Source organism: Macaca nemestrina, chromosome X (genome assembly GCF_043159975.1).
Source record: "Macaca nemestrina isolate mMacNem1 chromosome X, mMacNem.hap1, whole genome shotgun sequence".
In the NCBI taxonomy this organism is placed as follows: Eukaryota; Metazoa; Chordata; class Mammalia; order Primates; family Cercopithecidae; genus Macaca; species Macaca nemestrina.
The window spans coordinates 37,301,325-37,323,868 of record NC_092145.1 but is presented as its reverse complement, the minus strand read 5'-3'; the positions used below and the strand labels follow the sequence as shown (position 1 = coordinate 37,323,868).

The window sequence follows — 22,544 nt, the reverse complement described above, 5'->3', positions numbered from 1 at the left end:
AAAATATTTGCAAAGCATATGATATGGTTTAGATGTTTTGTCCCCTCCAATTCTCATGTTGAAATGTGACCTTCAGTATTGGAGGTGGGCCTGGTGGGAGGTGTTTCAGTCATAGGGCAGATCCCTCATGAATGTCTTGGTGCTGTCCTCACAATGAATGACTTCTTGGCCTGAGTTCACGCAAGATCTGGTTGTTTAAAAGTGTGTGGCATCTCCTCCTCCACTTTCTTCCTGTCTTGCTGTGTGATGCACCCCTTTGCATACCACGATTGGAAGCTTCCTGAGGCCCTCACCAGGAGCAGATGCTGGTACCACTCTTCTTGTACAGCCTGCAAAACCATGAGTTAAAATAATAAACCTCTTTTTTTTTTTTTTTTAGACGGAGTCTCGCTCTGTCGCCAGGCTGGAGTGCGGGGGTGCAATCTCGGCTCACTTAAACCTCCAACTTCCTGGTTCAAGGGATTCTCCTGCCTCAGCCTTCCCGAGTAGCTGGGATTACAGGCATGCAGCACCATACCCAGCTAATTTTTGTATTTTTAGTAGAGACGAGTTTTCACCATATTGGCCAGGATGGTCTTGATCTCCTGACCTCGTGATCCACCCGCCCCAGCCTCCCAAAGTGCTGGGATTACAGGCATGAGCCACTGTGCCCGGCCTAAACCTCTTTTTTTTTTTTTTTAATAAATTACTCAGCCTTAGGTATTTATTTATAGCAATGCAAATGGACTAACACACATACATCTGATAAGGGATTAATACCCACAGAATGTAAGGAATTCAGATAACTCAGTAGCCAGAAAACAACCCAATTTAAAAATGGGCAGAGGACCTGAACAGACATTTCTCAAAGGAAGACATACAGACAAATGGCCAACATAAGAACGGAATCGTGTCATATGTGGCAATATGGATAAACCTAGAAGACATTATGTTAAGTGAAATAAACCAGGCATAGGAAGACTGCTACTGTATAATCTCACTTATATATGGAATGTAAAAATGATGAACTCATAGAAGCAGAGAGTAGAATGGTGGTTGCCAGGGGTTGGGGGAGTAGGGAGCAGCTGGGGAATGGGAAAATATTGGTCAAAGGGTACAAAGTTTTAGACAGACAGGAGGAATAAGTTCTGGAGAACTATTGCACAGCATGATGACTATAATAATTATGTTTCAAAATTGCTGAGAGAGTAAAATTTGAATGTTCTCACCACAAAAAAAGATCAGTATGTAAAGTGAAAAATATATTAATTTGCTTGATTTAAAGATTTACCATATTTGTAATTAGTATTAATATGTTGGAAGTTTGAGTTTTGTTTTGTGTCTGCTGTTAGGTGAGCAAGGAAGCCTAGCCCTTGAAAGTTATATTTTTGTTCAACTTTGTAAGAAGCATATTTATTTTTTAAATATTTATTGATCAGATAGTAAATGCATGAGAAATATTTGATTTAAAGGTGCCCTATGATGAAAGCTTTGGAAAGGAAAAGTGAACTTTTGAAGCTCTCATTTTGGTTTGTCAGGTTTTCTTTAAAGTGGTACATACCACCAGTACTCAAATATGTCTACATGTAACTTCAGAGTTTTCTGAAAAATTTTCCATGTATGTGTGGTTTAATAATGTTATTTTATGTAGATATTTGAACTTTCTCTGGGAAAAATTACCGTAATATGTAAAAAGGATAAATCTCATTTACCCCATTTAGTATCTACAGAATATTTTGAAGAAATATTTTTCTATTTCTCTTTTTTTTAGCTCCCTACTATCACTGGAGAAAAAAAATATTTTTCTAGTTAACTAGATGTAGCATTTCTGGGTATGTACATGTATGTCAGATTATATCCATGTTTTATATATTTCAACTTTAAGGGAAATTAGAGGATATAATATTTAGATCATTAATCATGGTACAAATTATATCTTCACTCTCAAACTAATGAAGGGTCTTAAGACAAAATTCCCTGAAATTATAGGAACTCTAAAATCCCTTGCTTAAGATATTTCTGCTAGTTAATGAGAGAGCTAAGAGTAGAACTTAATTTTCTTGACATCTAGTTCCCCATTTCTGCTTCCCATCCCCAAACTTGAACATGAATAGTTGTTTTCTTTAGGCACATAAACACTGAAATAGTCTACTGTTATTGTCTCTACTTTGACATTAGAGACTTATTTACAGAGAATTATTGAGTTGTCTAAGGATACTGAAGATTAATAACACCTCACTTATCTGGTGGCCACCTCTGTGGTAATGACAGTTCTCAAGATACAGCTGAAAACAAGAAGTAAGCATTTTAAAAGCCTCTGAACAGTTCAATTAAAAAACAGTGCCACACAAAATAAGGTTATGTATATAAAGTCTCATGGGGAGACCCTTAGGATCCCTAGATTCTCCCTTCACCATACAATTTCATGTTAAGGAAATCTGATTTCCCAGCTCAATGCAGATTAGAAGCACAAGTGAGAAGGATGTTGGGAAGAAAGCTTTTAAATGCAGGCGCATGGTTGACTGTAATAAGCAACTGTTTATTGGCTGGGTGCGGTGGCTCATGCCTGTAATCCCAGCACTTGGAGAGGCTGAGGAAGGCAGATCGTCTGAGGTCAGGAGTTTGAGACCAGCCTGACCAACATGGAGAAACCCCGTCTCTACTAAAAATACAAAATTAGCCGGGGTGGTGGCGCATGCCTGTAATCCCAGCTACCTGGAAGTCTGAGGCAGGAGAATAGCTTGAACCTGGGAGGTGGGGGTTGCAGTGAGCCTAGATCATGCCGCTGCACTCCAGCCTGGGCAACAAGAGCAAAACTCTGTCTCAAAAAACAAAACAACAACAAAAGAAGTTACCACTTAAAGTGAGGAAGGAAATATAAAACTATAAAACACAGACATTCCGGGCATGGTAACCTAGGGTCCTTGAAGGCAAATAAATCTGCACTTTAGTGTCCCTAAAGTGTATCAAAATATATAGTGTAGTATTTGAGTGTGATAATTAAGAAGGAAAATTGTATATCCTTTGTTTAAGAAGATATTTTCAGGGAAAGAGTACTGAAACTATAAGGTTTAGCCTACTCATGTACTTATTTACAAGCTGCTTTTGAGATTTTAAATTCAAAAATAGTTATATTATCAAAAATTTGGCACTCAAAAGCTTCATCTCTCTGGAAATTTTACATGTGGAACATTTCATTATTTCATTCCCTAACAGTGCCAAGGCAATTAGGTGTTAATTGTAGTTGTTAAAGGCAGGTCAGGATTCAGAGCCTTTGACTTAATCAGTTTAGTTCAATTCAAGAAGCAGCGCTAATTGCCTTTACTTTGGTGCTCATACACAGCTCCAGTTACAGTGTTTTCATAATTATCTTCTTCTAAGTCCTTACCCAGAAAGGAGGCAATATTGTAAAGTGGTTGAGAGAATGGGCTCTGGAGTCAGGCTACCTAGGGTCAAATTCTGGCCCTACTGTTTACTAGCTGTACAATGTAAATGACCTAATCTGACTCAAGCCAGTTTTTTGTTCTGTAAGATAGAGAAAGTAATATAACCACCTAATAGGAGGACTGTGAGGACCAAAGAAGCTAAAACACGTCAAGTGTTACAGTTTTTGGCAAATGCTTAATAAATGATGGCCATTATTTTATTATTATTATTTTTTCATTATACTTTAAGTTCTGGGATACATGTGCAGAACGTGCAGGTTTGTTACGTAGATATACATGTGCCATGGTGGTTTGCTGCATCCATCAATCCATCACCTACATTAGGTATTTCTCCTAATGCTATCCCTCCCCTTGCCCCCCACCCCCCGACAGGCCCCAGTGTGTGATGTTCCCCTCCCTATGCCCATATGTTCTCATTGTTCAGCTCCCACTTATGAGTGAGAATATGCGGTGCTTTATTATTTTTACAAGGCCCCTATTAGGGAAGTTTTGTGTGGTAATACTAATGTTTTTTATTGCTTCTTAGGGTGAAATGAATTGGTTTTTTTTCATCTTGGCACATGATACAAATCATTTTAGCCAACTTTACAAGTTATAAATATGCCTTCACTTTTTACTAGGCATTAATGTTTTATAAATGGATTTAGAAATTTGTCACAAAAGAATTCTACTCTCACAGACTACCCTGTTAAAGACAGTTTTAGGCTTAATAGACTTGAAATTGTAGTAGTTTGAAATGTTCCTACCTACCAAGGTCTTAACAACTTTGTAACATTTTAAATATACCTCAAACATGAGTGTCTTTTGTTACTAGTTTTTTATTTAGTGATGTCACCCAGTTGCAAGCAGGATCCCATTTTAATCACCAGCTCAATATGATATGGCTTTTTCATGTTCCCTGTTGTTAAATGTGCCAGAACTTGACAGGCTGTGGGGGACCTTTGCTGTATTCCAGAAATTGGTTTCAGGCTCCCCACTACTGACAGACTGCCAAAGTGCCTTTGAGAAACTTGGAGCATTTCAGAGCTGCTGAAGAGACTACACTATCATGTGTGCCCCATGTACTCACTCACTTCATCCTCATAGCAGTTCTATGAAATAAATGGTTTTACCCCCTTTTGCAGAGGATGAGATCGAGGCTTGGAGAAATGATTTGATCACACATAGGATAAATAGTAGAAACAATATTGAAGCAAGGTTCATCTGCTCAAAAGTCTATATTTTACTGTCTCCTTGTCTCTCAAAAGGAAATAATAAGTAACTCTGTATAGTTTGTACACAGTTATATGTAAAGCCCTACCAGAACCAATCCAGAGTATTTCCATGTGTGTCAGTAATTAACCAATAACTTTGATCCTTTGAATCAACAGCCAGAGAGTACTGTTTTTGAAACCAGTGACACACAAGAAATAAATGTGGCTTCCTGGTTTTTTTTTTTTTTTTTTTGACAGACAGCTAAAAAACCTGTTCAGATATCTCAAGGTGTGAGGGTTGCTGGAAAGGTCAAGTTTCTTCCCTTCTCTACCTCATATGGGGCTTAATTTTAAAATATCTTACCCTTCTTGCCTTTATGCCTTTGTTGCAGGTGATTGGCATTCTGAATTTGTACCACATGGAAATTTGTGCCCCTTAAAGGTTTTTCAGGCTAGGTGCAGTAGCTCACCCCTGTTATCCCAGCACTTTGGGAGGCTGAGGTGGGAGGATCGCTTGAAGCTAGGAATTCAAGACCAGCCTGGGCAACAAAGTGAGATCCCGTCTTAAAAAAAAAAAAAACGGTTTTTCATTTTTGCTTTTTAATTGTTGTTTTGATTGCACTAGTGTTATTTAAGACATCAATTTGTATGGAATCTTCTTTCTTTTTTTGAGTATGGATTAGCTTCAGTCCTAACTAATCAACTCTAGATAAATAGGATTTTGATACATTGCAGTGTAAGTTTGTCAGGGGACCCAAATAATTAGCAATATATGTTTTCATTTCTGAAAATTGTTCTTTGTTAACACATATTTATATTGACCAGACATTGTAATTAAATGGGTGCTATTTTATGACAACTACTTTTTTTGTTTTCTAAACAAATTTAACCCCCTCCCCCAAACTAGAATTGTATCTCATTTATCTTTGTATCTCTAGTCTTGGTACATAGTAGGTAACTCATAAATGTCAGCTTTGGGTGTCTGGTTTTGTTTTTTGTTTTGAGACAAGGTCTCTCTCTCACCCAGGGTAGAGTGCAGTAGCACAATCATGGCTCATGGCTTCTGGGCTCAAGTGATCCTCCTACATCAGCCTCCCAAGTAGCTAAGAGTACAGGTGTGCAACCCCATGCCTGACTGGTTTATTTTTATTTTGTAGAGATGGGGTGTCACTATATTGAAACTAGGCCTCATAAAACTTAGAAACTAGGCCTCATATTAAAAAAATTAACACCAGGTGGCTCTGGATAGGGTCCCACCCTGCCTCAATAGGGTCCCACCCTGATAGGGTCCCACCCTGCCAATTCCGGGAAACAACCTCATGGGGTCCCACCCTGCCAATTCCGGGGGTCCCACCCTGCCTCGAAGTTCCCGGAATCAACAACTCCAGGGAAAAAAAAAAAAAAAAAAAACCTCATAAGGTCCTGCTCTAACCAATTAGCATAAGACACCTTGCTCAGGCCATAGACAGACCCAATTACCACGCGCCTAAAGCTTTGTTTGAATTTCGCGCCCTAAGCTGTGTTTGAACTTGTATTTGCCTATATAAACAGCCTGTAACAAGCAGTCGGGGTCCCAGGGCCAACTTAGAGCTTGGGACCCTAGCGCGCTAGTAATAAATAACTCTCTGCTGTGAATCTCGTGTCGGTGATCCTTCGCGGCGACCCCTGCCCAGGAGGGAATCGACAGTTCGGTTCCAACATTTGGTGCGTTGGCCGGGAAGTGGGGTCGTCCGAGGACCCCCGACCCATCCGGCGGAGACCCATCTGGCCCGGGCCACGGACTGCTGACTGAACGGACCTACCAGGTACTTTCGTTTTGTTCTGTCTGTCTTGCCGGCTAACTCTGAACTCTGGGGAGTACTCCTTCTGAATTAAGTGGGGAAGGGGGACAGACGTGTCCGGCACCTTCCCACTCACGCCCTGGGGGACGCCCTGGCGGTAGTCTGGGAGAAGGCTGATGACTCGGTCAGCCTCCTCAAATCTGTAGGCAGGTCGCCCCTGCCGTCTGAATATTTTGTAATCTTGTGGCGCTACTCTCTGGCCGCGTGGCTTCTCCTTACTTGTCTGGTCTTTGTTTTTGTTTCTTTTGTTTTGTCCTTGTTATACGTGGACGAAATAAGACAGACGTTGACGACTCCTTTGTCTCTGACCCTGACTCACTTCCCTGACGTTCGGGCTCGAGCCCACAACCTCTCCATAGAAGTCCGTAAGGGACGATGGCGAAAATTCTGCTCGTCCAAGTGGCCTACCCTCCATGTTGGGTGGCCCCGGGACGGAACATTTGACCTCCCAATTATCTTACAGGTTAAAGCAACAGTGATGGATCCTGGGCCACTCGGACACCCGGACCAGGTGGCCTACATAATTATTTGGGAGGATCTGGTCCGAAATCCTCCCTCTTGGGTGAAACCCTTCCTCCATTCCCCTTCCCCATCCCAATCTACCCTCCTTGCCTTAGAAGCCCCAAAGAATCGGAATCCGGACCCGCATAAGCCAGTCCTCCCAGATGAACCCCAGAGGGACCTCCTCCTTCTCGACCCCCTGCCTCCTCCACCTCAAAACCCCCTTCGGGGACCTCCACCTTACGCTTCACCCTTGCCCCCTGTCTTGTCCCCAGCTCTTTCCTCTACCGCCTGGACCCCTACCCTTTCTCCAACTTCTCCCTCGGCCCCTCCCTCCACCCCGTCTCCTCCTCCAGCCCCGCCCAAACTCACCCCTCGGACGCTGCCGCCGACACCTCCTCGTCTCCGCTTGCGGCGGACTGAGGACCCAGAAGGCCCTTCCACTTAGCAATCCTCCCTTTTTCCGCTCCGTACTGTCAGTCACACAGTCCAGTACTGGCCCTTCTCTGCCTCTGACCTCTATAACTGGAAGACCCATAACCCTTCCTTTTCCCAAGACTCTCAGGCCCTAACCTCCTTAATAGAATCCATTCTCCTCACTCACCAGCCCACCTAGGATAATTGCCAGCAACTCCTGCAGGTCCTCTTAACCACTGAAAAAGGCAGCGAGTCCTCTTGGAGGCCCGGAAAAATGTGCCAGGACCAGGAGGCCTCCCAACCCAACTTCCCAATAAAATAGACGAGGGATTTCCCCTCACCCGCCCGGACTAGGACTATGAAACGGCACCAGGTAAGGAGAGTCTCCGAATCTATCGCCAGGCTCTGTTGGCGGGTCTCAAAGGGGCAGGAAAACGCCCCACAAATTTGGCCAAGATAAGAAAGAAACCCCTAAGGAAAAGGAAGCCAGGTTAGTGAAGGAACAGATAGAGCGAGAGGATCGTAAGAACCAAGTAAAGGATAAGCATTTAACAAAAATCCTGGCGGCAGTTGTGAGAAAGGACCAGGGAGAGAGGGAAAGAAGCGGAGGCGGCCAAAAGTGGAAAAAGACCAGTGTGCCTACTGCAAAGAACAGGGGACTCGCGGAGGCGTTAAGGACGAAAGAGGGCGCGGCCAACTCCCGGGGGGACGGCAGGCCGAGAGCGCGGCGCCCGGGCCTGGCGCCAAGCCTGAGCCCGCCAGACAGGAGGCGGCCCCGCCGCGGGCTCGGCTCCGGCCCCAGCCCCGCCAGCATGGCCAGCCGGACCGTACGGGCCGAGACCCGGAGCCGGGCCGAAGATAACATCAAGAAGGTAATGGCGACCATCGAGAAGGTCCGGAAATGGAAGAAGCAATGAGTGACTGTAGGCGACACTTCCCTTCGTATCTTCAAGTGAGTGCCAGTGGTGGACCCCCAGGAGGAGGAGCGAAGGCGGGCAGGTGGCGGGGCAAAGAGATCCCGTGGCCGGGAACGTCGGGGCAGGGGCGCCAGTCCCCGAGGGGGTGGCCCTCTCATCCTGCTGGATCTCAATGATGAGAACAGCAACCAGAGTTTCCATTTGGAAAGTTCCCTGCAAAAAGGCACAGAGCCCAGTCCTGAGGGCAGCCCCCAGCCCAGCCGCCCTGTGTCACCTGCCGGACCCCCAGAAGGGGTCCCTGAAGAGGCTCAGCCCCCACGGCTGGGCCAAGAGAAAAATCCCGGGGGCATAACTGCTGGCAGCACTGACGAACCCCCAATGCTGACCAAGGAGGCCCTGGCAATGATCCAGCAGATGCATGCCTGGACACACTTAAGTAATTGAAAGCTAAAATTACTGATTAAAAAAACTGACTTTCTAATCCCAAAGACAAGTACCCTCGTAGAACAAGTGACATCTGCCTGTAAGGTCTGTCAGCAGGTAAACGCTGGGGCTACCCGAGTGCCAGAAAGGAAACGAACTCATGATAACCGCCCAGGAGTCTATTAGGAAATAGACTTCACTGAAGTAAAACCTCACTATGCTGGATATAAGTACTTACTGGTGTTTGTAGATACCTTTTCAGGATGGGTAGAAGCCTACCCCACCCGGCAAGAAACGGCACACATAGTAGCTAAGAAAATTTTGGAAGAAATCTTTCCTAGATTCGGACTTCCCAAGGTAATTAGGTCAGATAACGGGCCGGCCTTCGTTTCTCAGGTAAGTCAGGGGCTCGCCAGGATATTGGGGATTAATTGGAAATTACATTGTGCCTATAGACCCCAGAGCTCAGGACAGGTAAAAAAAATAAATAGAACAATAAAAGAGACCCTTACTAAATTGACCTTAGAGACTGGTTTAAAAGATTGGAGACGCCTCCTATCCTTAGCTCTGTTAAAGGCCCGGAATACACCTAACCGTTTTGGGCTCACTCCATATGAAATCCTCTACGGAGGACCCCCCGCTTTGTCAACCTTGCTTAATTCCTTCTCCCCCTCCGATCCTAAGACTGACCTACAGGCCCGGCTAAAAGGACTCCAAGCAGTACAGGCCCAAATCTGGGCCCCCTTGGCAGAACTGTACCAACCAGGACATCCACAGACCAGTCACCCCTTCCAGGTGGGAGACTCTGTCTACGTTAGACGGCATCGCACTCAAGGACTAGAGCCTCGGTGGAAAGGACCCTACATTGTTCTCCTGACCACACCCACAGCCATAAAGGTTGACGGAATCTCCACTTGGATCCACGCATCCCACGCCAAGGCTGCCCCAGGGACGCCCGGACCAACACCACCTGAGACATGGAAACTCCGACGCTCCGCGGACCCGCTCAAGATAAGACTCTCTCGTATCTAACTCCTTGCTTATTGTTTGCCCTTCTTCCCTGCGCCGTCTCTAGTATAGTTTTTGACGCTAACCCCCCACTGGCCATTTAGCCTGACCTGACAGATAATTAATTTTAGTAATCAAGAGGTCTTAAATAAGACCTCCGAGAATACTCCTATAAAGACTTAGTTTCCAGACCTCTATTTCAACCTAAAAAAAAAAAAAAAAAATAGCAGGAAAGATAAAAAACACAGGCCCCCGGTTTACTGGTCCCACAGGAGTCCTATTAAGGACTCCTCAGGATAGACAAGAATAAAAAGGACAGGCTAGAAAAATGTCCATCAGCCGGAACAGGTTTTATGCCTGTCCCGGATGCAAGACAGAACCAATAAAAAACTTGTAGAAATCTGACTCACTTGTATTGCAAAAACTGGTCCTGTGTAGCTACTAATAATAAAAAGTAAAAATAAGCCACAAAACCTTAGTATATAACTATGCCCTTTGTCCAGCCCTGTACCACAACCCGATATTCAGAAAATTGCAACCTGGTTCGCATCAAGTTTAAAGATGCGGCAAAATCTGATAACAGATAGATAACAACAAAATTAATATAAGGTCTCTATTTATACCAGCACAACCCGCCTAAAATTCCCCTCCAAATCAGACTATTAGTCAATCCAGACACTGCCCCTGTTGCAGTAAAGCCAAACCAAGTTTTATTAAAAGCTAGAAAGCCCCCGGTTTCCATATCGGAGAAGCCCCAACTAAAAGCTCCTCAAAGCACTTCCCCGCCCTTAATCTCCCTCACCCTCGCCGACATATTAAGAATTAAGGTAGCGGCTAAAGTTAAGACCGGGACAGCAGCCCTAGTGCATAGTAACCATCATCTGCAACAACTTAAAGTAGCCATAGATAAAAACCTTAAAGCCATAGAACAATCTGCCACAAAACTTAAAGAGTCCTTGACTTCTCTGTCTGAAATTATATTACAAAACCGACAAGGACTAAAAATTGTCTTTCTAAAAAAGGCAGGCTCTGTGCAGCCCTAAAAGAGCAATGTTGTTTTTATGCAGATCATTCAAGAATAGTTAAAAATTCTATGGCAAAACTAAAAAAGATTAGACAAGAAAAAAAAAAAAGAGAAAAAATCTCAACAAAGTTAGTTTAAAAATTAGTACAACCAATCCCCTTGGCTGACCCAACAATACCAGACCCTCAGGACTGAAAAAGAGGCTCAAGATTGAGCCTCTGACACAAAAAGAGGAGGGAATGAAACTAGGCCTCATAAAACTTAGAAACTAGGCCTCATATAAAAAAAATTAACACCAGGTGGCTCTGGATAGGGTCCCCTGCCTCAATAGGGTCCCACCCTGATAGGGTCCCACCCTGCCAATTCCGGGAAACAACCTCATGGGGTCCCACCCTGCCAATTCCGGGGGTCCCACCCTGCCTCGAAGTTCCCGGAATCAACAACTCCAGGAAAAAAAAAAAAAACCTCATAAGGTCCTGCTCTGACCAATTAGCATAAGACACCTTGCTCAGGCCATAGACAGACCCAATTACCACGCGCCTAAAGCTTTGTTTGAATTTCGCGCCCTAAGCTGTGTTTGAACTTGTATTTGCCTATATAAACAGCCTGTAACAAGCAGTCGGGGTCCCAGGGCCAACTTAGAGCTTGGGACCCTAGCGCGCTAGTAATAAATAACTCTCTGCTGTGAATCTCGTGTCGGTGATCCTTCGCGGCGACCCCTGCCCAGGAGGGAATCGACAGTTCGGTTCCAACAATATTGCCCAGGCTGGTCTCAAACTCCTGAGATCAAGCGATTCTCCCGCCTTGGCCTCCCAAAGTGCTGGGATTACAGGTATGAGCCACTGCACCTAGCCTGTAAATGTTTGTTGAATAAAGGGATTAATTTTTTGTTACTCAAAAGTAATTTTTTTAACAAACTTAAGTTTTTATTTTTATTTTTTTATTTTATTTTTTTTTTTTTTTGAGACGGAGTCTCACGCTATTGCCCAGGCTGGAGTGCAGTGGCGCGATCTCGGCTCACTGCAAGCTCCGCCTCCCGGGTTCACGCCATTCTCCTGCCTCAGCCTCCTGAGTAGCTGGGACTACAGGCGCCCGCCACCGCGCCCGGCTAATTTTTTGTATTTTTAGTAGAGACGGGGTTTCACTGTGGTCTCGATCTCCTGACCTTGTGATCCGCCCACCTCGGCCTCCCAAAGTGCTGGGATTACAGGCTTGAGCCACCGCGCCCGGCCTACAAACTTAAGTTTTTATTAGAGGTCAAGGATTTCTCTACCAAATGTCATTACCCAATTTGGCATATAAAAACATGTTAGTAGGACTCATTGCTTCTCTTGCTTGTGCTACAAAATATGACTTTCAGGAAAAGTCACTTAATCTCTTGGAATCTCAGTTTCTTGATCTGTAAAAAGAGGCTGTGTGATTAGATCATCTTGAAGGTGCCTTTCAATTCAAATTTGCATCATGTAATCATTAGATTTTACCAAAAAAATTAGGAACGGCATATTAATTATTTAAAACTTTCTTATTGCATAACCCCAAGGTATAACTAAGTAGCCTTATGCTTTGAAGCAGATATCAGACTGTTCCTATTCAAAAAAATAATGTGGGGGAAGGGGTGAAATGGTGAAAAGTTACTTTTAAAAATTATTACATCCAGGCTGGGCATGGTGGCTCCCTCCTGTAATCTCAGCAATTTGGGAGGCTGAGGCGGGTGGATTGCTTGAGCCCAGGAGTTCGAGACCACTCTGAGCAATATGGCAAACCCCGTCTCTATACAAAAGTGGAGAAATCAGCTGGGCATGGTGGCACATGCTTGTAGTCCCAGTACTTGGGAGACTGAGGTGGGAGGATTGCTTGAGCCCAGGAGGTTGAGGCTGCAGTGAGCCGTGATGGTGTCACTGCACTCAAGCCTGAGTAACAGAGTGAGACCCTGTCTCAAAAAAATATACATTACATCCAGAGTAGTCTGTTTAAGAACAGTCTTGCTCCAGTAGAAAAATGAGCAGAGAGCAGTACACAGTGGTTCGTTCCTGTAATCTCAGTACTTGAGAGACTGAAATGAGAGGATTGCTTGAGCCCAGGAGTTCAAGACCAGCCTGGGCAACATAGTGAGACACGTCTCTACAAAAAAAAAAAAATACAAAATATTAGCTGGGTGTGGTGGCACATGCCTGTAGTCCCAGCTACTCAGAAAACTGAGGCTGGAGGATCGCTTGAGACCTGGAGGTCGAGGCTGCAATGAGCCAAGATCACACCACTGCACTCTAGTCTGGGCAACAGCGAGACTCTGTCTTTAAAAAAAAAGAAAAAGTAAAAACTGAGAACAAAAATGGGTATCTGTCTTCAAAAGCGATATAAATGTCTAATACATATGAAAATTTTCATCCACACTGGAAATCAAAGTACACATTAAAACACCAATGAGATATACTTTTGCCTGTCAACTTGGTAAGAAAAAGTTTAAAACAACATTCATTTTTGGCGAGGGTATTAAGAAATAGGCATTCATAGAGCAGTAGGGGTGTAAACAGGTACAACTGTTACAGTTGGCAGTTTGAAAGTTTCTCAAATTTCTGGAAAGTTTGTATACTTCTGACCTCTAATCCCACTGCTAGATAAACTTATTTTAAGGAAATGTATTATGGAGGTGCACAAATTTTCGTTTATAAAGGTATTTGTTGTAGTGTTATGTCATATACAAGTATATATACATATGAAGACAAAAGATACTGAAATCTCTAGGTGATAAGATTATGTATGAATCACGGTAATTTTCTTCTCTTTTTTTTTTTTTTTTTTTTTTTAAAGAGATGGGATCTTGCCCTCTCCCCCAAGCTGGAGTGCAGTGGCACAATCATGGCTCACTGCATTCTTGAACTCCTGGGCTACAGCAATCCTCGTGCCTTAGCCTCCCACGTAGCTGGGTCTACAGGCAGTAGCCACCACACCTGGATAATTTTTAAATTATTTGTAGAGACAGGGTCTCATTCGGTTGACCAGACTGGTCTTCTCCACTTTTTTTTTCTTTTTCTTTTTGAGATGGAGTCTCGCTCTGTCACCAGGACTGGGGTGCAGTGGCATGATCTCGGCTCACTGAAACCTCCACCTCCCGGTTCAAGTGATTCTCCTGCCTCAGCCTCCCAAGTAGCTGGGATTATAGGCACGTACCACCACGCCTGGCTAATTTTTGTATTTTTTGTGGAGGTGGGGTTTTGCCATATTCAGGCTGATCTTGAACTCCTGACCTCAGGTGATCCGCCCGGCTCAGCCTCCCAAAGTGCTGGGATTACAGGCATGAGCCACCGCGCCCAGCCTCTTCTCCACTTTTTGTTTTCCACATTTTCTGTATGCACATAAGACTTTTCAATCACAAAATATATACACACTTTTTAAATGTGGACTTGTCTGTAATAAGTGTGTAGAAGTATTTCTCTTCTCATCTCCTCTATTCAACACCTCCTTACTTTTATTTCTGAACAGGTCTCCAGGAAAAGTTGGGCTTTCAACATTCAAGGTAAGTTGTGCTTTCTGAAAGTTATGTTTTTAGAAATTGTATACTTTTTATTTGTGTTTTTATGTAATTCTTCATTTTCTTGCTTTTGCTTTTTTTTTTACTTATTTTTTGTTCAGTAATATTGTCATTATGTCCTACTTGGTATAAATAGGTACTCTAGAAATACCTAACTAAATATTATGCTGTAAGGAAGGAACTGTGAGTATTTTTTAGATTTCTACTAATTTTTACTTGTTTTATGATGTCTAGAATAAAAGAACGTGTGAGAGAGAGTGTGTGTGTGTGTGTGTGTGTGTGTGTGTGTGTGTGTGTGTGTGTGTGTTGAAAAAGTAATACTCGGCCAGGCATGGTGGTTCACACCTGTAATCTCAACACATTGGGAGGCTTGAGGTGGGCAGATCAGTTGAGGTCAGGAGTTTGACACCAGCCTGGCCAACATGGTGAAACCCCATCTCTACTAAAAAAACAAATGCAAAAATTATCCAGGTGTGGTGGCGCAGACCTGTAGTCCCAGCTACTTGGGAGACTGAGGCAGGAGAATTGCTTGAACCCAGGAGATGGAGGCTGCAGTGAGCTGAGATCATGCCACTGCACTCCAGTCTGGGCGACAGAGCGAGACTCCACCTCACAAAAAAGCAAAACATTAATACTTGCGTGACAAAAAATGTACAGTAACTGAAATACATGTATACTTCTTGTGGGCCCATGCACCATCACTATACATAAAAATCAATCTCAGCTTATATTCAGGCAGAGGAGTTTGGTATTGAGATATTATGCCACTCAGAGCCATTTTAAGTATAAGATATCATGAAACAGAATTATTTATATCAGATAGAGTATATATTTTTTATGTATATGTGTATTTGTATGTATGTGTAATCCCAAACATGCTGTAGTTTTTTCAGTTCCAGTATACCGACCTTCTATTTATACACATTGGATACCAGTCTCTTTGATAAATTATGATATATTTATATGAAATATTCTACAGTAGTAGAAATGAATGAATTAGTTATATACAATGACATGGATGAATTTCAGCACTAGAGTGTTGAGTGGGGGGTAACTACTTATAGAAAAACATATATAGTAACTTTCCATTTATATTAAGTTCAAAAGCATGCCAAACTAAAGAATATATTGTTTAGAGAATAGATTGTTTAGATATAAAAACATGGTAAAACTGTGAAAAATTACCAGGGAATGAGAAATACAGTATTTAGGGTATTGGTCATTCTCTGAGGGGGAGACATTGTAATGGAAATGGAGAAGGATACACAAGAGACTTAAAAACTAATAATAATGTTCTTAAATTGAGTGCTTAAGAAAGGTTATATCATAACGCTTTTCTTATGTTAAATAAAAATTATTTTGTATTTACTTAATATTTAATAAAAACAGTCTTTAAAAGTAATAACATGTGTAGGGTTGAAATTTACTCAGGACAAAAGGTATATGGTTGAAAATGTAGCTTTCCCCACCTCTCAGACTTCATATCCAGAAGCAATTACTGTTTCTGCTTGTAGGTCTTAAAAGCCATTTAGCTCTAAGATATTTTTATATTATAACAAATAGATTTGGAGAATTTACTTTAACCCAGTAATTATAGATTGTCCTTAACTTGAATGAAATTAGATAACAAGTATACATATTTAGTAAATAAATATGAAGTTGGATATTCATTTTTTTAACTTTTTATTTTGAAATAATTATAGATTCACAGGAAGCTTTAAAGATAATGCAGAAAGGTCCTGTATATTCTTCACCATTTTGCCAGTGGTTATAGCTTAATTATAGTACAATTTTAAAATGAGGAATTTAACATTGGTGCAATGTGAGTGTATAGTTCTGCGCCAATTTATGATATGTGTATGTTTGTATAACCAACACAATGAAGATGCAGAACTATTTCATCATCACAAAAATCTCCCTTGTACTACCCCTTTGTAACCACATCCACCACCTTCCCCATATCATCCCTAAATCTGTTTTCCGTCTCTATAATTTTGTCACTTGAGGAATGTTCCATAAATGGAATTGTATACTATGTAACCTTATGGGATTGGTTGAAAGGGTCACGATCCATCCAAGTTGTTGTCTGTATCAATGGTTTGTTTCTTTTTATTGCCGAGTAGTATTGTATGATAAACATGTACTGAGGCTATTGAGTGCATATTATGAATAACAATACATTTATTAATACCATAATATAAAAGAAGGCTTGATATAGTTCTGATTGTTGGTGATTTTACAGTCTGATGGAAGAGACATTTATACAAAAGGGCAATTTATGAGGTCTTGATGTTTGTAAAATAGAATAGATGTGTTAACTGCCACAAGGGGTTTGGAGGAACGAGAGGAAGATAGAATTGACGTGAGAGCACTGTTACCTGGAATAGCAGAGAAAAGTTTCAGGGAGGAAATAGAACTTTCGCTGAGCTTTGAAAATTGGGAGAGGTTTGCATAGGTAGATAGAGAAAAATTGGGAAAGCATTGTAGTTAGGAAATAGTAGGGACTAATTAATATGCAAAAGCATGGGATTTACTAGGAGCATTGAAAGACTAGTGTGACCAGTGTAAAAGTTTTAGCAGTAGAGTATTGGAAAAGTAAATTGAGGCCAGATTGTGATGAGCCTTGAATGTCAGTTTACCTGATTTGATCATAATACTATGTATACATGCATTGAAACATCACATTGTACCCTGTAAATATGTATCATATAATGTGTCAATTAAAAATTAAATTATAATTTAGGAAAGAGGCCGGGCGCAGTGGCTCACACTTGTAATCCCAGCACTTTGGGAGGCTGAGACGGGCAGATCACCTGAGGTCAGGAGTTAGAGACCACCTGGCCAACATGGTGAAACTCCATCTTTACTAAAAATACAAAAATTAGCCACGCGTGGTGCCACACGCCTGTAATCCCAGCTACTTGGGAGACTGAGGCAGGAGAATCACTTGGACCTGAGAGGCTGAGGTTGCAGTGAGTCAAGATTGCGCCACTGTACTCCACCCTGGGTGATAGAGTGAGACTCTGTCTCAAGTTAAAAAAAAATTTAGAAAAGAACTCTGATCTTTACAATTTTGAAGCAGGATATTTTTGGGTTTCTTTCTTTTCTTTCTTTTTTTTTTTTTTTTTTGATGGAGTCTCACTCTGTCACCCAGGCTGGAGTACAGTGATGGAGTCTTGGCTCACTGCAACCTCTGCCTCCTGGGTTCGATCAGTTCTCCTGCCTCAGCTTCCCGAGTAGCTGGGATTATAGGTGCCAGCCACCACGCCCAGCCAATTTTTGTATTTTTGGTAGAGACGGAATTTCGCCATGTTGGCCACACTGGTCTCAAACGACCTCAAGTGATCTGCCCATCTCGACATCCCAAAGTGCTGGGATTACAGGCGTGAGCCACTGGGCCTGACTAGGATATTTTTGGTTTTTGAAGGTCTCACTCTGTCACCCAGGCTAGAATGCAGTGGCACAATCACAGCTCACTATAACCTTGAACTCCTGGTCTCAATGACTCCTCCCACCTGAGATTCCCAAGTAGTTAGGACTACAGACTCAAACCCCACACCCAGCTATTTTATTTTATTTTTATTTTTTAGAGACAGGGTCCTGCTAGGTTGTCCAGACTGGTCTGAAACTCCTGGCCTCAAGCCATCCCCCTCCCTTGGCCTCCCAAAGCATTGGGATTACATGAATGAGTCACTGTGCCAGGCCTGAAGTGGGATATTTAAAAAGTCAATTTTTATATGTCTTACAGCTGTGCTGCCCAAGGTTTTTTGTTGTTGTTGTTTTGTTTGTTTTGTTTTGTTTGGCTGGGGAATTAAGAAAACTGGTGGAAGGGTAGAAGAAAGTTTGGAGGAAAAAGACTTCGGTGCAAAGAAAGCTGTCAAGAGGCAGTTAAAATGTCAAGACATGAGACTCCGACAAAGGAAAGGAATGGATGTATGGATATGACAGTGATTTAAGGGTTACTTTTTAAAACAATTTTCTCAGCAAAAAAAGAGTGGAAGTCACATTTCTAAGTTTTTCTTCTTTAAAACAAATTTCACTTTAGTAGCTTCCCTTCCCTTACTACTAAAAATTACAAGTTACCTGAATTTTTCTATAATTAATGTTTTTAGCTTAATGTTCTTTAGTAGGTAATAAGATTTCTGTGAGTGTAGATCACTTTCATACAAATAGTTTGTTGGGTGTGCTTATTAAAATTAAAAAGCTGAAATCTTATAACCAAATACTGCAGGGGGGTTATAGACAGCTCTATAATATCCAACACAGATGGAGGTAACTGTGATGTGAATTGCTGAAAATTGAATAAGCTACCATACCTTTTAAGGAAGCAAATTTTTGATACTGTGATAGATAGGAGTTAGAGAAATTGCCTAATAGTGGGGAAGCTGGGATTTAGTAAGTACTGCATTTAATAATGGGTCAGAACATCACCAGAAGTAGGTAATGGACTGTCTCAAGTATAGCTAAGTTGGCGTTGGTTGTCTGTGGACACATGCTTGGCTTGCATTCCTTTGTCCCAAAAGCCTGATCAAGGTGTTAGAAGGACCTGGACCTTATACATCACTGAGAGAGAATCATAGTTGACTATATATCCTAAGTCTGATTTTATTAAGAAGTCTTCTCTGGAGATCAGGCCCTCTGGTAGGTGCCATATCACTCCTTTAAACTTGTGACTTAAAACAGCAGAGTACCTTAGGAGTTACTATCTTTTAAAAGTTCAGACTCCAAGAGAGTTTTGTTAAAGCCAAATAAAATAGAAGTCTAATCACTGCTTGGCAGTTTTGGCTAGTGTAGGAATGTTAATCTTTTTAAGTAAATAATTGAAACAAATTAGGCCGAGTGCAGTGACACATAGGCCGAGTGCAGTGACTCACGCCTGTAATCCCAACACTTTGGGATGCTAAGGTGGGAGGATCGCTACATTCTAGCCTGGGCAACTGCGAGACCCTGCCTCTAAAAATCAATCAGTTAATCAAATTGACGTCCAAAGATTATTAATGTGTAATTTTATGTAGCTTAATTTAGGGAAAATATCCACAGAATTATGTCGTACAATGCTTCTGATTTTCCTACTGATAAACAGTTATTAGAAAATAATTGGATAAAAATAGTGGGACAGTTGAAGGTTATTTTGCATCAACTGTTACTTATTTTTTATTTTTTCCTGTGGACCCTGTTCTGCTGAGAGCATCAACTATTCTTAATGGTGATCAGCTTCCAAGTATTTCTTTTTTTTTTTTTTTTTTTTTTTTTTTTTTGAGACAGAGTCTTGCTCTGTCCCAGGCTGGACCAAGTATTCTCTTAATAGTGATCAGCTTCCAAGTATTCTCTCTCCACCTTGTCAAGGTCATCTTACCAGTTGGTCTTGGTTAGATTTTTTTTTTTTTCTTTTTCTTTCTTTTTTTTTTTTGTTTTTTTTTGTTTGTTTGTTTGTTTATTTTTTTAGAGACAGGGTCTCGCTCTCTTGCCCAGGCTGGAATGCAGTGGCATTATCATAGCTCACTGCAGCCTCAGGCTTCTAGGCTCAAGTAATCCTCCCACAACAACCTCCAGAGTAGCTGGGACTGCAGGCACATACCACCATGCTTGGCTAATTATTTTTTTTTTTAAAGGCGAAGTCTCACTAAGTTGCCCAGGCTGGTCTTAAACTCCAGGTCTCAGCCTGTGCCTGGCCTTCTTTCACATAAAACCAGGATCCAATTAAAGCCTATGTAAACTTAAGATGTATGTATTAACTGAAGAAAAAACAGAGCATGCATCATTCAACATTTATGCAGCAAATGATTATTTAGTGTTGGACACTGTTTTAGGTACTGAACAAACTGTAGATAGAACAAACAAGGTCCATGCTCTCATGGAACTTACATTCTAGGGGGACAGGGAAGAGACAGAAAATAAGCAAGTAAATAAGGTCATTTTGAATGAGAAGTGCAGTGAAGGAATATAGGATGATGTTTTCCCAGCACCATTTATTGAATAGGGAAGCCTTTCCCCATTCTTTGTTTTCATCAGGTTTGTCGAAGGTCAGATAGTTGTAGATCTGCAGTCTTATTTCTGTATTCTCTATTCTGTTCTACTGGTCTATGTGTCTGTTTTTGTACCAGTACGATGCTGTTTGGTAACTGTAGCCCTGTAGCATAGTTTGAAGTCGGGTAGCGTGATGCCTCGAGCTTTGTTCTTTTTGCTTAGGATTTGCCTTGGCTATTCAGGCTCTTTTTTGGTTCCCTATGAATTTTAAAATAAAATTTTCTAGTTCTGTGAAGAATCTCAATGGTGGTTTAATAGTAATGGCATTAAATCTATAAATTGCCTCGGGCAGTGTGGCCATTTTAACGATATTGATTCTTCCTGTCCATGAGCATGGAATGTTTTTCCATTTGTTTGTGTCATCTCTAGTTTCTTTGAGCAGTGGTTTGTAGTTCTTTCACCTCCCTAGTTAGCTGTATTCCTAGGTATTTTATTCTTTTTGTGGCAATTGTGAATGGTGGGAGTTTATTCCTGATTTGGCTCTCGGCTTGACTGTTATTAGTGTATAGTAATGCTAGTGATTTTTGCACATTGATTTTGTATCCTGAGACTTTGTTGAAGTTGTTTATCAGCTTAAGAATCTTTTGGGCTGAGACTATAGGTTATCTAGATATAAGATCATGTTGTCTGCCAACAGGGATAGTTTGATATCCTCTCTTCAATCCAATTACTGGGTATATACCCAAAGGAATATACATCATTCTATTATAAAGACACATGCACACAAATGTTCATTGCAGCACTATTCACAATAGCAAAGACATGGAATCAACCTAAATGCCCATCAATGATAGACTGGGTAAAGAAAATGTGGTACATATACACTATGGAATACTATGCAGCCATAAAAAAGAATGAGATCATGTCCTTTGCAGGGACATGGATGGAGCTGGAGGCCATCATCCTTAGCAAACTAATGCAGGAACAGAAAACCAAATACTGCCTGTTCTCACTTATAAGTGGGAGCAAAATGATGTGGACACATGAACACATAGAGGGGAACAACACATGTTGGGGCCTATCAGGGTGAAGGGTGGAAGGAGAGAGGGGATCAGGAAAAATGACCAATGAGTACTAGGCTTAATACCTGGGTGATGAAATAATCTGTACAACAAAACCCCATGACACAAGTTTACCTATGTAACAAATCTGCACATGTACCCCTGAACTTAAAGGTTTTTTTTTTTTTAAAAAAAAAAAAAAAAAAAGGAAAAAATAGGATAATGTGATAGAAAGTTAAGGGGTCAGATAAGGCTATTTTGAGATGGTCAGGAAAGTATTTTCTGATAAAATAGCACTTGAGCTGTGACCCTAATGGCAAGGAACCATCCTATTGGCCAGAGTGTAATTGTGAGGGAGTGGTATGAGAGGGAGATGAGTGTAGAAGATATCAAAAATGTAGGCAGAGGCTATGTCATGTTTAGGCCTTCATGGGCCTTCGTACTGTTTGGATTTTATCTAACACTTAAGAGTCCATGAAACAATTTTTTTCTAGAAGAATCTGTGTAACATTGGTAGTATTCCCCAAATTCTGGGGGAGGAATTCAATGCTCGAAGATATTGCAGGTCCTACAGAAATTTCACTGGCACGTTAAATCTTTAACATTTTAATAATCTCTGGAGTAATTTTATTATTGAGCCTATTGTGATCATATCCTGATACGTGTATAAGTGCCACCTAAATAATTAGTGTGCCTTGAGTCCCTTATCTAAAATGGTTATAGTGACCTTCGTCTAACAAACTCTGTGATGTACACAAATAATTATGATTTTTTTTCTCAGTATCGAGTAGCATTCAAATTGCTGTACTTAAGATTGAGAGGAGTATTGTATTGAGATTTGCAAATATGTGATTGTCTTATTTTACCCTAATTTTTTCCAGCAGAAATGCAGTATCCATTTCTAACCTCCCAAATATATATATATATGTACGTATGTGTATATAAATGTATACGTAGATATATATGTATTTTTGGTGGGTTTAATTTTTTTCATCTTTTTTCATACTTAGGGGCTTCGTTTAACTTCTGGTTAAGTCTTTATTTCTTTTATCTAAAGCATGTAGAATTTTAAGAAAACTATTCCCTGAATGTGGTTTTCTGTGTTATATACTTTTGTATTTGTGCATATTTATGGAGCAATGCTTTGGGAAAAATAACAATTTTTATTCAACCCCTTGCTTAAATCCTTAATCCTTTTTAGCTATAAAAGTACTTAGAAGTTCTTATCTTCCATTACA

At 41.3% G+C, this 22,544-nt stretch overlaps 1 protein-coding gene and 1 pseudogene across 1 annotated transcript in view; both read left to right on the top strand.

Annotated features, from left to right (window-relative positions):
• Positions 1-22,544, top strand: part of LOC105468377 (WD repeat domain 44) — a 107,522-nt gene that overhangs the window by 23,300 nt on the left and 61,678 nt on the right. The window contains exon 2 of the mRNA XM_011718491.3: positions 14,230-14,263. Within this exon, the coding sequence (XP_011716793.1) occupies positions 14,230-14,263 (34 nt within the window). The remainder of the gene's footprint in view (positions 1-14,229; positions 14,264-22,544) is intronic.
• On the top strand, positions 7,958-11,438 carry LOC139360613 (B-cell CLL/lymphoma 7 protein family member C pseudogene; annotated as a pseudogene).